Consider the following 15637-nt stretch of genomic DNA (forward strand, 5'->3'; position numbering starts at 1 on the left):
AAATATGCTTATAATGTATCTTGGCTTTTTATCCTTAGATTAGGTATCAACTTTTCAGTTCTCTTTACTACCTCTACTTCCACTTTAATTACACACACTTTCAATATACAATTCCTTCTCCATTCTCCTGATGTAATTTAATTTTAAGTTTGGCTAAATCAACATTCACAGTTTATATTTTTATGATTATAAATGGTATTAGAGCTGAGACATGTTTTTCCTAGAGTTAATAACTGTGTTTTTGTTAACTTGCTTAGTTTTCTTTGTACTTATCAGTGTAATTTAAGCCAAGAGTTACTGCTATTTATTCACATTTTCTCTCAAGATGTTTATTCCTATCAATTTCATCTTGATGAGAAAATTCTCCAAGAGTCTCTGACTTGCTCTTATATGAACCAGTTGCCTTGTACTCCTAGGACACAGTTTTCATCCTAGAATATCTCCTTTCACCTTTCTCCTCTATTAGATCTTCTGTTTCTTGCATTACATGTCTCTCTTGTCTTGATGTTGTGCCATTATTTTGATGGAATCAATCATCCTGTAGCTCCCTAAGAAAAGGTATGTATTGAAAATGTCCCCTACTATGACTGTATTGTTGTCAATCTCTCCATTAAAGTTCTCTAGAAATTTTTGAATATATTTAGGTGCACCTATATTGGGTGCATATATGTTTACCAGGGTTATATCCTCTTGTTGGATCGATCCGTTTAGGATTATGTAGTGACCTTTGTGTCTCTTATGATGGCCTTCATTTTAAAGTCTACTTTGTCGGATATGAGTATTGCTATTCCAGCTTTTTTTTCCCTTTTCCATTTGCATGCAAAATTTTTTCCTATCCCTTCACTTTCATCATATGTGTTTCTTTTGTTTTGAGCTGGGTCTCTTGTAGACAGCATATAGTTGGGTCATGTTTTTGTATCCATTCAGTTACCCTTTGCCTTTTGATTGGAGCATTTAATCCATTTACATTTAGGATTATTATTGAGAGGAACTTAGTTGTAGCCATTTTAATTCTGTATGGCTAGGTTTCTCTCTCTGTTTCTTCTTTTCAGCAATCCCTTACAGCTATCCCTTCAGCATTTCTTGTAATGCTGGCTTGGTGGTGATGAACTCCTTTAGGCTTTTTGTCTGGGAAGCTCTTTGTTTGACCGTCTATTTTGAATGATAGCCTTGCTGGATATAGTAATCTTGGTTTCAGATTCTTGCTTTCCATTACCTTGAGTACTTCATGCCATTCCCTTCTGGCCTATAGAGTTTCTGATGAGAAATCATGTGTCAGCCTTATTGGAACTCCTTTGTAGGTAACAGTTTTCTTTTCTCTTACTGCCTTTAAGATTCTCTCTTTGTCTTTAATTTTTGGCATTTTAATTATGATGCGTCTGGGCATGGGTCTGTTTGGATTCTTCTTGTTTGGGGTTCTCTGTGCCTCCTGAACTTGTGTGACATTTTTCTTTACCAAGTTAGAGAAGTTTTCTGCCATTATTTCTTCAAACACCTTCTCTATTCCTTTCTCCCTTTCTGCCTCTTCTGGCACACCTGCTATTCTAATATTGTTATGTTTCATGTTGTCCCACAGCTCCCTTCAGCTGTCCTGTTTTTTAATTGCTTTTTCTTTTTGGTTCTCTGATTGAGTTATATTTTCAGCTCTGTCTTCTAATTCACTGATTCAATCCTCAGCTTTCCCTAATCTGTTGTGTATTCCTTCCAATGTGTTCTTTGTGTTATGTCATTCTTTATCTCAGACTGTTCTTTTTTCATAGTTACTATATCTTTTTTCATACTGTTGAGCATTTTTACCATCATTACTCTGAACTCTGTTTCAGATAAATTTCATTTTCTCTGCTGCATTTACCTCTTCTTCTGGAGAATTCTGTAGTTCTTTCATTTGGGTGTTGTTTCTTTGTCTCCTCATTTTGGTTGTCTGTTTGAGTTTGACTATGTTTTAGGTAGATACTCTACACCAGTGGTTCTCAACCTTCCTAGTGCCACGACCCTTTAATACAGTTCCTCATGTTGTGGTGACCCCCAATTTCATTGTTACACATTGAACATAATTAAAGCATAGTGATTAATCACAAAAACAATATGTAATTATATATGTGTTTTCTGGTGGTTTTAGGTGACCCCTGTGAAAGGGTCGTTCGACCACCAAAGGGGTCACGATCTGCAGATTGAGAACCACTGCTCTACACCTTTCAATCTCTAGTGCAGGACAGTGTTGAAGGCTGTTTCTGACTAATTAGATCAGGCAAGGACTCAAAGCATCCAGAGATTGCCTCTGTCTACAGAGTAATAGGATTCCTACTTGAATTGCCCCCAAGCAATCATCCTCAGGTGTGGCAAGAGTTTTTTCAACTGGGTGTGGCAGTTGCTTCTGCCTGGAGGTTAATTGTTATTTTTTAATCTCTTAAGTGGCCTTAGGACAAGGTGTTTTCCAATGGTGTGTGTCTGACTGTCTTCCCCCCAGGTAAGGCAAATGTCTATGTGGGAAAGATGTCCTCTGCTGCATGAGGGAATGATTCAGCACAGGAAACTTGGGGTGTCTGCCTTCTGAGCTCTAGCCCCTGAGTCCCCAGTCCTGGGTTTTGCTCTCACATCTCCAGTCCATTTCACCCTCCCTCTGCCAGAGCACAAGGTAGGTGGATCCTCAGGGAATTTTTGTGCCTTGGTCCTTCAAGAGGGTGCCCGAACTTTCATCAGCCACTCCCTGGCAGACAGTACCCCCACTGCTTTTCATAGCTAGATGTTGTGTGGGTATCCTCCTCAGATTTGGTGCTCTCTGCTGGGGAGCCCAGCTTGGGGATTAGATCCCAGAGTTCCCAGTGGCACCCTTCCCCCTCACCCCCCATAGCTGAGATACCTCTTTGGGACTTCAGTTCCTGTCTGTGGGCGCCTTGGCCAGTCCTTTTGTGCCTGCACCCCTCCTACCAGTCTCTATGCAGTCTCCACTTTTGGTCCTTGGGTATCAGGGTTCTCTCCTGTGAGATTTCCGTTGATTATTCAGGGAGCCTTTCCGTATTTCAGTTGTAATTCCAGCTTGTTCCTGGGAGCATGTCCGTGCAGCATCCTTCTACTCTGCTGCCATTTTTAATCCCCATTTTTTATTTCTGCTCTAATGTTTCTAAGTTCCTATGTTCTCTCTTAAATCTTTGAGTATATTACATTTCCCCCTGATAATCTCCTTCAAATACTCTTATAGTTTCTTTTCATCTTTATCTTAATAATAGCCATTCTTCAGGTGAGTGTTAATCCTTGTTTTACTCTTTATGTTTAAGGGAAGGGTCTCAAAAGCTTATGAGAGGGGCTTACCAACTCCAAGTTTCATTGCAGGGCAGTCATGCTGATCTTTTTGTGGGTAGTCCCTATGTTGGTGTCTTTAGTTCCTCTTGGGATAGTCATATTTTCTAGAGAAGAGCTTATCATTTTCTGCATGGAAGGTAAAGGCCTGTATGCCAGCACTTGGAGAGTTTCCTACTCAGGGGAAAGGCTTCATGCATTCTGAAAGAATACATTTGTCCTGGCCGGTGTGGCTCAGTTTATTGAGCATGACCCATTTAAGGAGAGGTCCTCATTTTGATTCCTGGTCCAGGCTCATACCCGGGTTTTGGGCTCAATCCCTGGTAGGGGGTGTGCAGGAGGCAGCTGATCGATGTTCCACTCCTGCATTGATGATTTTCTCTCTCTCTCTGTTACTTCCTCTCTCTCTAAAAAATCAATTTTAATTTTTTTTTAAAAAAGAATATATTCACTTGATCAACCTTGCTTTAGACCAGTGTCCTTACCTTCAGCTGTGTCTGATGTTTCATAGTCCAGAGACACTTCTTTTACCTTCTCCAGAGAGTAAGACTCTAGTTATCTATCAGGGTAACAAAAGTGTGGAGCTGAGGAGGGTACTTAGGGATACAATTGTTTCTTAAGCAGCTTTCATCTAATCCTCCTTATTTCAGCCACCTCCTCCTTATTCCCATCGCCATCTTTTCCAGAGGTACCTGGTGCTGTTAATTCCTGAGCCTTTTGAAGATTCTGCAGAGTAAGTTCTATTGGCTCTTGGCTTTCCCTACTGCTAGCTTAAGATATGGCTTTTCCAGATCTGTTAAGTCATTTACAACTTATGCATCTGCTTTTCAGCTTCCAAAATTAATTCTGTTGCTGCTGACCTCTCTCTTGTTCTTTCTGTTCTTGTGTTTTATGCTTTAAAAAATAATGCCTTTATTGTAGCATTAGTGACTTTCCGAAGTGGGTGAAACAGATGTGTGTTCAAGGCTCCCTCTTTGCCCAGATGTCCTGACATTTTTTCTTACTATCAAGCTTTTAATGAGTATTGGGGATAAAGAGTTTAAAGATATATCTGGAATGTAGAAAGGCAGTTCTGTTAATTAGAGTCAAGTCCATCATTACTGTATCATCATCATCATCACCACCACTAACTGTGTAACACATTAATTTTTTTGTTTCTCATAATCTTATGAGAGGTCCTGTAATTATATTCATTTTATAGGTGATGGAAATTAAGGCTTAGAGGGTGTGAGGAACATGTATAGGATCACAACCTGTGTGGACAGGATAACTGATTCCAAAGCCTAAGTGCCCTTAACCACTGGGCATGGGCATCACTGCCTTCTTCATATCATAGTCATCAGATGAGCTAGAGTAAAGGTTGACATCCATAACCCAGGCACATGGATAAATAAAAAAACAGTCTGTGTTTATACTTCTTATTCTAGGGAGTTACCACTCACAAAGAAGCTATCGGTCCCTTATGTCTATCCCCCATCAGAGTTGTAGATCGAGTCAATTTAGGACCTTGGGAGGTGCGGGGGAGTGGGTAGGGGGGGAGGGATAGCAGTTGCAGGAATGGTCAGGTCCTGTAGCCTTGATGGCAGCTTCATGGGGTGATTCCCACAAGCCTGGCCGCATGTATTTCACCATTTTAGGGATTCATGCTGCAGTGATATGTCAATGAACTGTTAGGTGCTGATAGTCTGTGTGGTGTCTGACTGACTTAGTAGGGACCTGCTGATGACTTATAGCTGGGTGAATGATGTGATGAATCACCCTTTACTTTCCTTTTGGTTAAAGCTGAAGGAACTGAAGAATCTGCAGCAGCAATACTTACAGATTAACCAGGAGATCACTGAGTTACGTCCAGTGAAGGCTCAACTTCAGGAGTATCAAGATAAGACAAAAACATTTCAGATTATGCAAGAAGAGCTCAGGCAGGAGAACCTCTCCTGGCAGCATGAGCTGCATCAGCTCAGGTACGATAATCTCTGCTTTTATACCCTTTTAGTTTTCTTATTTTTTAAAACATCTTATTATGAAATAATTATAGCTATATATAGGAAGTTGCAAAAATAGCACAGAGTTCTCATGTACCCTCCACCCAGTTTCCTCTAATGGTCACATCTTAACTCTAATGCAATATCAACACCAGGAAATTGGCATTGATATGATTCAAAGACCTTATTCATATTTCACCAATTTTACATTCATCTGAGTATTTATATGTGTATAGTTCTGTGTAGTTTTACCATATGTGTAGATTCACATAAGTACCACCACAACTCACATATACAACTGTCCCATCAACACAAATATGTCCCGTATGCCACTAGTTTATAGTTATACTCTTCCCTCTCTCTGCTTCCCACCCTCTCATTCCTAATCTCTGGCCACCAGTAATCTGTCCTCCATCTCTATAATTTTGTCATTCTGAGAATGTTTTATAAGTGGAATTATACAGTATGTAACCTTTTGAAATTAGCTTTTTTCATGCATCATAATGCCCTTGAGCTCCATCAACTTTGTTGAGTGTATCAATAGTTTATTCTTTTACCAACAAATTGTATTCCATGGTATGAATGTATTGCTTTTAGCCATTTACCCGTTGAAGAACATGAGTGTTGTTTCAAAATTTAGCTATTGTAAACAAAGCTGCTATGAACATTTGTATATAGATTTTTATGTGGACAATAAGTTTTCATTTCTCTGAGATAATTTCCCAGGAGTGCAAATGCTAGGTTGTATGGTAAGTGTAATTTTTAGTGTTTTAAAAAGCTGCAAAACTATATTCCAGAATGACTGTACCATTTTATATTCCTACCAGCAATACATGCGTGATCCAGCTTCAATATTAAATGCTGCATTCTTGTCAGCATTTGATATTAACAGATATGTAATGTTATTTTAATTTGCATAATAGCTAATAATGTTGAACATCTTATTATGTGCTTATTTGACAGTCATTTGTCCATTTTGGTGCAATGTATATTCATGTTTTTTGCCTATTTTTCTATTTAAGTTGTTAATTTTTTACTCTGGAGTTTTGAGAGTTATTTATATATTCTAGATACAATTTCTTTGTCAGACATGTGGTTTGCAAATATTGTTCCCAGTCTGCAGCTTTCCTTTCATCCTTCTCAACAAGATCTTTTAAATTTGGATTAATATAATTAATTGATTATTTTTCTCTTTATTCAGGAGTCAGCAATTTCTATTGTTCATGTCTTCTTTATATGTTCTATTTCTTTGCTGATGCTTCCTTTATTTTTATTTGTTTCCAGTGTATTAGTAATTGCTTGTTGAAATATTTCTATAATGACTGCTTTACAATCCTTGTCACATAATTCCACACTGTCATCTCACTGTTGTAATCTGATGGTTTTCTTTTGTCAATCAAGTTGGGATTTCCCTGGTTCTTAGAATGTGACATCCTTGTTTCTTATTATGATGAGTTCAGTTTTGGAAATTATGACTTGGAGTCTTATTTAAATCTGCTTCAGTGGACTTCCACTGATACCACACCAGCAGGGGAAGGGGAACATTGCCACTTTATTGCCAGATGGAGGGTGAAGGCCAATGGGCTCCCCACTCAGCCTCTATTGATAGTTCTAGAGAGAAAGGGTGCCCTGATATTGCCAGGAAGAGGTAGAAGTCTCGTCTCCCCACTTGTACCCCACTGACAGCACAATTAGTTGGGAGGGTTGCCTCGTTACTGTTAGGTGAGAATAGGAATCCGGGGTCCACACACGGCCTCCGCTGATATCACTATGGGGTGTGGAGAAGGTCACTTTTGTTACTGGGCAGTGTCGCAAGTCCATTCTCCTCACTCGGTCTCCCCTGGCACTGCAGAAAGCGGATTGGGGGAGTGGCACATTGTTACCATTGGGTAGTGCCCGAAGTCCAAACTTTGCTCTTGGCCTTTTCTGATACTGCCTCTGCAGGGACAGGGAGGAGCACTTCATTACCTTGTCATGGAAGAGATGGATGTCCAGGTCTCAACTTGTTTTCTCCACTGATACTTCAGTAGGGGTGGGGTCAGTCAGAGAGAGGCACCTCTTTACCACTGGGTGATGGTGACAGTTCAGGGTACATAGGGAATTATTCATCTTTCTCTCACAAGTATATTTTTGCTGTGATTATTTCATGTTTTCCTAGGATGGAAAAGAATTCCTGGGAAACTCATGAGAGGAGAATGAAAGAACAGTACCTTATGGCTATTTCAGATAAAGATCAGCAGATCAGTCATCTGCAAAATCTTATGAGGGAATTGAGATCTGCCTCCCAGACTGAGACCCTCAAAGTACAGTACCAAAGGCAGGTGAGTAATTCCAATGCAGATTGCTACTCAGAAGTAACCATTACCCAGGAAGCATCAGCTTCATGCAAGCTAAGTGCCTACCTGTCAGTATTCGGCAAGCCATTTCATGACTTCCTATGGGGTGGACAGGGTTTCTGGAGGGAAGGAATTAAGTGTGAGCAAGCTTCATCGCTGTTTGTATCCTGGCAGGCATCCCCAGAGACATCAGCTTCCCTGGAAGGGCCACAGAACCTAGTTTATGAGACAGAACTTCTCAGGACTCAGCTCAATGACAGCTTAAAGGAAATTCACCAAAAGGAATTAAGAATTCAGCAACTGAACAGCAGGGTAAGTCTTTCCTGCTAGACTAGAATTCAGTTTCTTATTTCCATGACTAGAAGCAATAAGGTAAGTAGATGATGATTAAATCTAGGCTCCAGCTATAGCATACCCTAGGGTACAGAAGTTTTACCTTTCTCAGATTAACTTGCCTAAGGTGTTAGGAGGAGTTTGGTCTGAGATAAATATGACGTACATAGAAAAGCAAGGTGCCTGCCTTATGTAGAAGGTACTTTTAAAATATTGTTAAATTCAACTAATTGACATGAAGAGACTGATAACACTATTTACTTTGGCATAGAAATATACATTTTTAAAAATTTTTCTTTTATATTATTTATTTATTTATTTATTTAATATATTTTATTGATTTCTTACAGAGAGGAAGGGAGAGGGATAGAGAGTTAGAAACATCAATGAGAAAGAAACATCGATCAGCTGCTTCCCACACACTCCCTACTGGGTATGTGCCTGCAACCAAGGTACATGCCCTTGACCAGAATTGAACCTGGGACCCTTGAGTCTGCAGGCCAACGCTCTATCCACTGAGCCAAACAGGTTAGGGCATAGAAATATACATTTTAAAAATACTTTTGTTGAGCCCTAGCTGGTTTGGCTCAGTGGATAGAACATTGCCCATCAACTGAAGGGTCCCAGGTTCAATTCCAGTGAAGGGCACGTACCTCCATTGCAGGCTTTATCCTGGCCCAGGACCTTTGAGGAGGCAACCAATCTGTGTGTCTTTTTCACATTGATGTTTCTCTCTGTGTGTCTCTTCTCTCCCTTCCACTCTCTCTAAAAATCAATGGGAAAATATACCCAGGTGAGGATTAACAAAACAAAAAAAAATTTTGTCGATCCAAATAAATTGGTAAAATTGCAGACCCTTTGTTAGGGGAATTATGTCGGAGTTTTTAGAGGGGCTCCAGAGAAGCTCCTACCCAGTTCCCCTACCAGCTAGTCAGTTATTTCCAGAAAGTTCTGTCCTTCCAAGTTCTGTAACACTTTCCCCCCCCCCATAAACTAGATCCCCCCTCAACCCTATTATATTTGCTCTCCTGAACATTAGACTGTGACTCTCTCTCTGGGCATTTATCTTTCTAGGACAATATTTTAAACTGCAATTCAGTGCTATTAGTAGATTATGAAGTCATTTTAGTAGATAGCAAAGATTTTAATGTAAATGTTTTATTGAAGTAAAAAGTACAAAAAAGCACTCAGATCATAAATGGTATGGCTTATTTCCATAAAATGAAGACAGCTGTGTAATCAGCACCCCACTCAAGAGTTAGAACATACCAAATCCCGAAGTCCTTGTGTCCAATTCACTACCACCCCCCCACCCCCTAGAGCTACATGTAAGTGGAATCATGTTTTCTCTTTCATGTTGCTTCATTTATTTTGTGAAATTCATCCATATTGTGTATAATATGATTTTTCGATTCTCATGTATTGCATTGTGGACATATGCCATAATTATCCTATTTTACTGTTGAAGAAATTTGGGTTTCTCTATTTTGGAGCTATTATAAACAGTGAAAATAGTATTTTTTATTTAAAAAAAGATTGAAAATGTGTATGTATTATGTAATTAAAAGTGTATCTTGTTTTCAGAAACTTTAGTTTCAGTTATTTATGGACTGGTTTCTGGCTCATAATCCAAGTTACGTTTTCTTTAACAACTTTATTGAGGTATACTTCACATATCACTTAACAAAGTATGAGAAACATTGCTTTAGGTCGCCATAATTCTGGGCGACAAAGAGTTCTTCCTTTAGAAATCAGCTGTAAGAAAGGTATCTCCATATCTAGCATCATTCATTCATTTATTCATCAAGCAAATAGCTATTATTTGCCTTTTATGAGCCTAGCCATATGCTAGGTATTGAGGATACATATAGCCATTTATGGAGCTTACATTGCAGTGAGCTTAGAGCCTCACTCTAACTGGTCCTAGAAAACTGGAAGAATTGCTTCTTGGGCCCTAGATTGGGATTGTAGTAGATGGGCTGTCAGCATAGAATGGCTCCACTCCAAGGCATTGCCCTTTTCTTATGTGGATGCTCAGACTTCATATGTATTTGAACAAGCATGGTTATATGTTTCTATGTAATGCCAACTCGAAAACATGAGAGGAATGATACTGTAGTCTAGATGCTGTCCTCCATTTTTACAAGTATAGACATGATGAAATACAATAGCTTATGAGCTAGAGCAGAAGTCACAAACTTTTTCTTGCAAGCCCAGATAGTAAATGCTCTGTTAAAACTACTCAGCTTTGCAATTGTAGCACAAAAGCAGTCATAGACGATGCATAGACAAGGAGGGTGGTTATGTCCCACTTAACCTAATTCACAAAAGGTAGTAGGCCCTGGATTGTAGTTTGTCAGCCCCTGTGGACCTCTGTAGTTTATTACAGACAAAATAATATAAACATTGTAAAGGTGGTTCATAGGAGGGTAGCTTATTGTAAATAATTAGACTTCTTCAGTTAGGGGGTTTGTACACTTCTAGATATGTCAAAGAAAAGAGTGTTAGGATTTTTTTCAACACTGAGGGATGTTGTTTGTTTCTGTTTTGGGGTGTTTTGTTTTTTGGTATGGTTTGTCTCCTATGTTAGGAGAAAGTTAACTCCTTGCCTCAGAACCCAGTAGTTGTCATTATACCAAGCTATTTCTGTCTTCAAATTAGTTTGTGCTTTCCTTTACTAACTGCCTTTTCTCCTAAGAAAAGCCCATAACTTGCTTAACTTCCTTGCTGAACTCTCAGTTGGGGCACCATCAGGTAGCAGATAGAGCTCTAGACTTGGAGTCAAGAACATACTTGAGTCCTGGTCTGCCACCTACCAGCCACATGACGTTAGGCAAGTCACTGCTCCTCTCTTTGTTTGTCATTTATAAATGTCTCTCAAATAAGAGAATACTCTTGAAAATGCTTTGTAAACTGAACATTGCTCTTAGAGGTAAGGTTATTATGTTTTTCATTCTGGCTATGTAGATGTTTTTGTTATACCATGTGGATTTGTTGTTCTAATTTTTCATATGCATCAAATGTCCTTTCCAGTCATCATGTTATCTCTAGAAAAGTATTATATTCTTTTCTCTGAACATTGATCCAACTATTTTACTTAAACATTAACCCAGAATACTGACAACAAGGAATACTCAGGAAGAGATTGAACACACAGCTAGGCACACCAGTCTCCTTTCACGTGGTAGACAGTCCTACAGTGGGTACTTCGGAGAGACATCTCTGTGGTTATTAATGTATCTGGGTGTTAATTATTACTAAACTTAAAACTTGACACCTACAAGTGAGGACTTAGAATTAGAGTTCCGGGAGACCAAATTCAAATCAATATGTAGAAGCTCCAAAGAGTAAATTTTTTGCTCAATATTAAAAATAATTTTCTGTCTTTGACATGGTGGGAAAGGGATTGGGCTGCTTTGTCAGGTAGTGAGTGCCCCTGACACTGGATGTGTTCAAGGAAAGACTGAATAACTACCTGTCACTCATGTAGCAGAGAAGAGTCCTGCTTTGAATGACTGAAATTTTTATACCGGTGAGAGTCTGTACTCCCAGTATAGTTTCTTACGTATATATCAATATATTAAGATCTATTCTATTTCCCCCTCCTACCACATATTGTAATTTTTTATTCTGTGTTCTTGGTCATTTTAACTTTTTACAGCATCGAAAAATCTACCCAGAAATATTATTGTATGAATTTTTTGATGACAGCTGTATCTCCAGCCATCTAGAACTCTAGGGGTAATAGTCATTTGTTAGTAACTTCACCTTGGACCCAAGCTACTGCCCTTCTCTTATATACCTGGGAGAGCCTCTCCTATTAGGTTGCTTGTGGCTTCTGCTTCCTGGTTCTTCAGATAATGTACTGGGCACCACAAATACAGTTTCTTGCTACTTCCCCCAACTTGTTTTCCTTTCCTTGTCAAAAATTATGAGTTTTCTCACTTTGAAGGAACACATTATTGAAATAAAGGCCTTGCATTTAAAAACAAAAATTAAATCCTTTAAACTCAGGACAGCTAGCCTGAGGACTGCTTATAGTGAAACAGCCCTGTCCTCTGTTTCAGTTTTCTCAACTACTCGAAGAGAAGAATACCCTTTCAATTCAGCTGTGCAATACCAGTCAGAGTCTTCGCGAGAACCAGCAGCACTACAGTGACCTTTTCAATCACTGCACGGTCTTGGAGAAGCAGGTCCAGGAGCTGCAGGCGGTGAGTAAGGAGAAGTGGAGAGGCTGGGAAAACTGTTATGAAACTGAGTTTCAATGAGAAAGTAAGTGGGCAGCATTAATGAGGCTGCTGTGTGCAGGCTGAAGGTTAATTAGCTGTGATGGGAGAAAGTGAGAGAGAAGAAGGGAATTATTAAATGGGAATAAGTTGTAGGAAAAATTGAGGGGATTAAAATAAAAAGGATGAGTGAGGTGGTGGGAGATAAATCAAAACGCGTGGAAAACAGTGATGATTGAGGCTTTTAGAATTCTGAAACTAGGAAAGTTTTTATTTTGCTTCAAGAAATAAGAAAGCTGTAGGGAGATTTGGACCTGAGGAACAAAATAGGCAGAGCTGCCCAGCCGGAGTGGCTCAGGGGCTTAGTGTTGAGCTATGAACCAGAAGGTCACGGTTCGATTCCCTGTCAGGGCACAGGCCCGGGTAACAGGTTTGACCCCCAGTATGGGGTGTGCAGGAGGCAGCTGATCAATGATTCTCTCTCATCATTGATGTTTCTATCTCTCTCTTCCTTTCCCTTCCTCTCTGAAATCAACACAAATATATATATTTTAAAAAATAGGCAGAGCTGTTGGGGGCAGTGAACAGCAGTTCATTGTCGAAGTTGGCGGAGATTGAAAATCATTATGGAGATAAATAGGGCATGGCCGGAGGAGAACAGTTTTGGGAGGGATTGTTGAGCAAGGGAAGATCAGAGTAGCTTCTGGAAAATTCGTGAGCCTCCACTGGAAGAAAGCAGATTCAGTGTTAAGCCTTTAAAGATTTAAGAGGAGAGATTCAAGAATGGGAATCTGGAATAAAATTAATGAGAGTTTTATGTAGGAGATTAATGTATTAGAGCTGAAGATTCTCACTTCTAAATCTCTACTTGAAGAGAATTGCAAACACGTATTCCTCTCCAACATTTCTTATTCTCTTTGATGTTAAGTGAGTTCTCCTTTTACCCAACTACAGTTTAAGCACTTTCATCACTGAATGGCTAAGCTTATTCTTCTTCTAGGGGCCGTCGAGTTTGGATGTTGCTCCAGGAGCTCCCCAGGAAAAGAATGGGGCTCACAGGAAGAGTGATCCTGAGGAACTGAGGCAGCCACAGCTAAGGTAGGGAGGAGCTCGCACCCCTGCAGCATGCATTATATACGCAGAAATTGGACAGCTGTCTGGGATCTTCTAGACTCTAGATTGAACTGGAGTCCATTGTATGGATCTGACATATCATCTTATCTTATTGGCCTCGCAGAATTGATGTGAGGATTAAATAGTAATAGTTCTAACAGATTAAGTATGAAAAGTTTGTAAAGCAAAAACAGAAGCACCATTACATACACCCCCCCACCCCCACCCCACTAATTCTGTGGTTATTCAAATGAAAGCTATTCAGTTAATCCCTAAAATCTCTTAAGATATTTTCTGCACCTTAATCGCTCTACATCTATGCTTTTAATGTCTTATTTGCATCTGTAAATTTTTCTGCTTTATAACCGTATGAAAACTTGGAATCCCTTGCATCAGCAACTGGGTTCTGCAATTAGTGATGCTGTTTGTTTTCCTTTTGTCCTGAAGTTTTTCGGAAGCCCAAAAGCAGCTGAGCAACACTAAACAGGAGGTGAACGAATTGAGGAAGCTGCTGGAAGAAGAGCGAGACCAAAAAGTGGCTGCTGAGACTGCCCTCTCCATGGCCGAGGAGCAGATCAGACGGTAAAGGGCTGAGGGAGATACCTGTTTCCACCTCTGGTCCTTTCTGATCACACTCATGTACATTCCAGCAGCTAGACTTAGGAATAATTAGGATGTAATCCTCATCTCAAGACGGGTGCTCAGGGACTTCAGGGTCATTGTAGTCATGTGAGAAGACTGTACTTTTGGAATCTAGGAGGCCTGCACTTTCCAAAGCAGTTGTTCTTAGAGAATAATAATAATATCATCTACCATTTATGACAGCTGTATTAACTTTTTTTTTTTTTTCAGGGCCACATTAGAATTTTAACAGAGAAAATTGGGAGTACATAAACATTGCATATGAAACACAAATTGACATAACCTAAATGAAAGTGCCTGAGGGAACAAAGTACAAATTCAAGCTTAGAAATGTAGGTACTGGTACTTGATGAAATCACATTATTTCCCAGCAATTCAGTTTCTTCCTTTGTGGTTTAGAGTGATAATCAAGTGAGTCAATAAGTGAGTATATGTATATAAACATACATAAATAATAATATATAAAAATTCTATATACTGCCCAGTGCTATTAAAAATACAGATGTTCTCTTCTTAATTTCTTTCAATCACGTTTCTTTCTCTTGAGCTTTCTCTTGTATTTTCGCTTATACATTTCTTGTTTGAATTTCTGTTTTTTAAAAACCGTTGATTTACCTGTTTTTCTGTCATGTTAAATTCAAATGCAAGCGATAGACTATGTCCTTTTGTGGGGCATTTGTTTAACTTAAACGTTGCCCAGAGAGTGTCCATGAGGGGCTTGCTGACTAATCTTTTCTCCGGATATTCTTCCTCTCATTCCATTTTTTCTTCTTTTTTCTCTTCCTCCTGTTCCTCTTCCAGTTTATTTTTTCCATCCTTTTCCATTTCTTCTTCCTTTTCTCCTTCTCTCAATTCTTTATTTTTCCTTCTTTCATCTTTACTATGATTCCTATTGGATTGCTCTGGATTTTTATCACAGGGCATAACTGGTTGTTTCTGTATAGCAAGATATTTAAAAATCATGAGATTAAGCCTGGTTCATTGTTGGGGGTTCAGCCCCAGCGGGTACAGGGGTTCCCAAAGGTGTGGATGGAGTCGGCGAAGAATGAAGGACACGGAGGCAGCGTTCAGTTGATCAGCATAGCTAGGTTCTCTCTCCAGGTTCTAGCCAGATTCTCTCGCCAGGTTCTGTCGCTCGATTCTCCAGCCACGTTCTGTCTTGACAACTTTTTTCATGTGGGGTGAAATAAGGTATCTTTTATATCCTAACTAACTATATGTCATATAGTATATGAGGTAGTTGTAGGATTCTTTAGAGAGCCAGTGAAATGGCAACCCCATTCGCTATCTGAGATCTGAATCAGTTGATTTTTTTTTTTACAAAGATTAAAACACATGGGAGATTAAGAGACCACTTTATAAAGCCGAAATAGAAGAATTAGCTTTTGTTTGTTAGCAGATGCACTTCCTAAACCTGAATTTCTCCTAGTCCAAGGCAGTGACAGGCCAGGGTAGACTTTCCTTGCAGAAGAAGAACCCACACTTGTGAAAGTAGAACATTACAGCACGTCGTACTTCTTAAGGGAAGTCTGTGCCAAGTGATTTGGAAGGACAGCTGTGTGTCCCCAGTTCCTTATTCCCAACTCACCAGTCAAGAGAATCACTATGCATGAGAGAGTAGAGTGGCTGAGATTATTTTGAGTGTCCCTTTCCATGGAAAGAAACATTAAAAGCAGGCACTTTATTATAAACAGGGTGTCAGGGGGAG

The 15637-nt window shown here is 39.5% G+C and overlaps 1 protein-coding gene across 1 annotated transcript in view; it reads left to right on the forward strand.

The window, feature by feature from the left end:
* Positions 1-15637, forward strand: part of GOLGB1 (golgin B1) — an 80283-nt gene that overhangs the window by 60615 nt on the left and 4031 nt on the right. The window contains exons 15-20 of the mRNA XM_081085661.1: positions 5080-5258; positions 7438-7600; positions 7790-7927; positions 12016-12159; positions 13175-13272; positions 13735-13869. Of these exons, the coding sequence (XP_080941787.1) occupies positions 5080-5258; positions 7438-7600; positions 7790-7927; positions 12016-12159; positions 13175-13272; positions 13735-13869 (857 nt within the window). The remainder of the gene's footprint in view (positions 1-5079; positions 5259-7437; positions 7601-7789; positions 7928-12015; positions 12160-13174; positions 13273-13734; positions 13870-15637) is intronic.

This window comes from Myotis nattereri (assembly GCF_964212035.1).
Source record: "Myotis nattereri genome assembly, chromosome: 3".
Taxonomy (NCBI): Eukaryota; Metazoa; Chordata; class Mammalia; order Chiroptera; family Vespertilionidae; genus Myotis; species Myotis nattereri.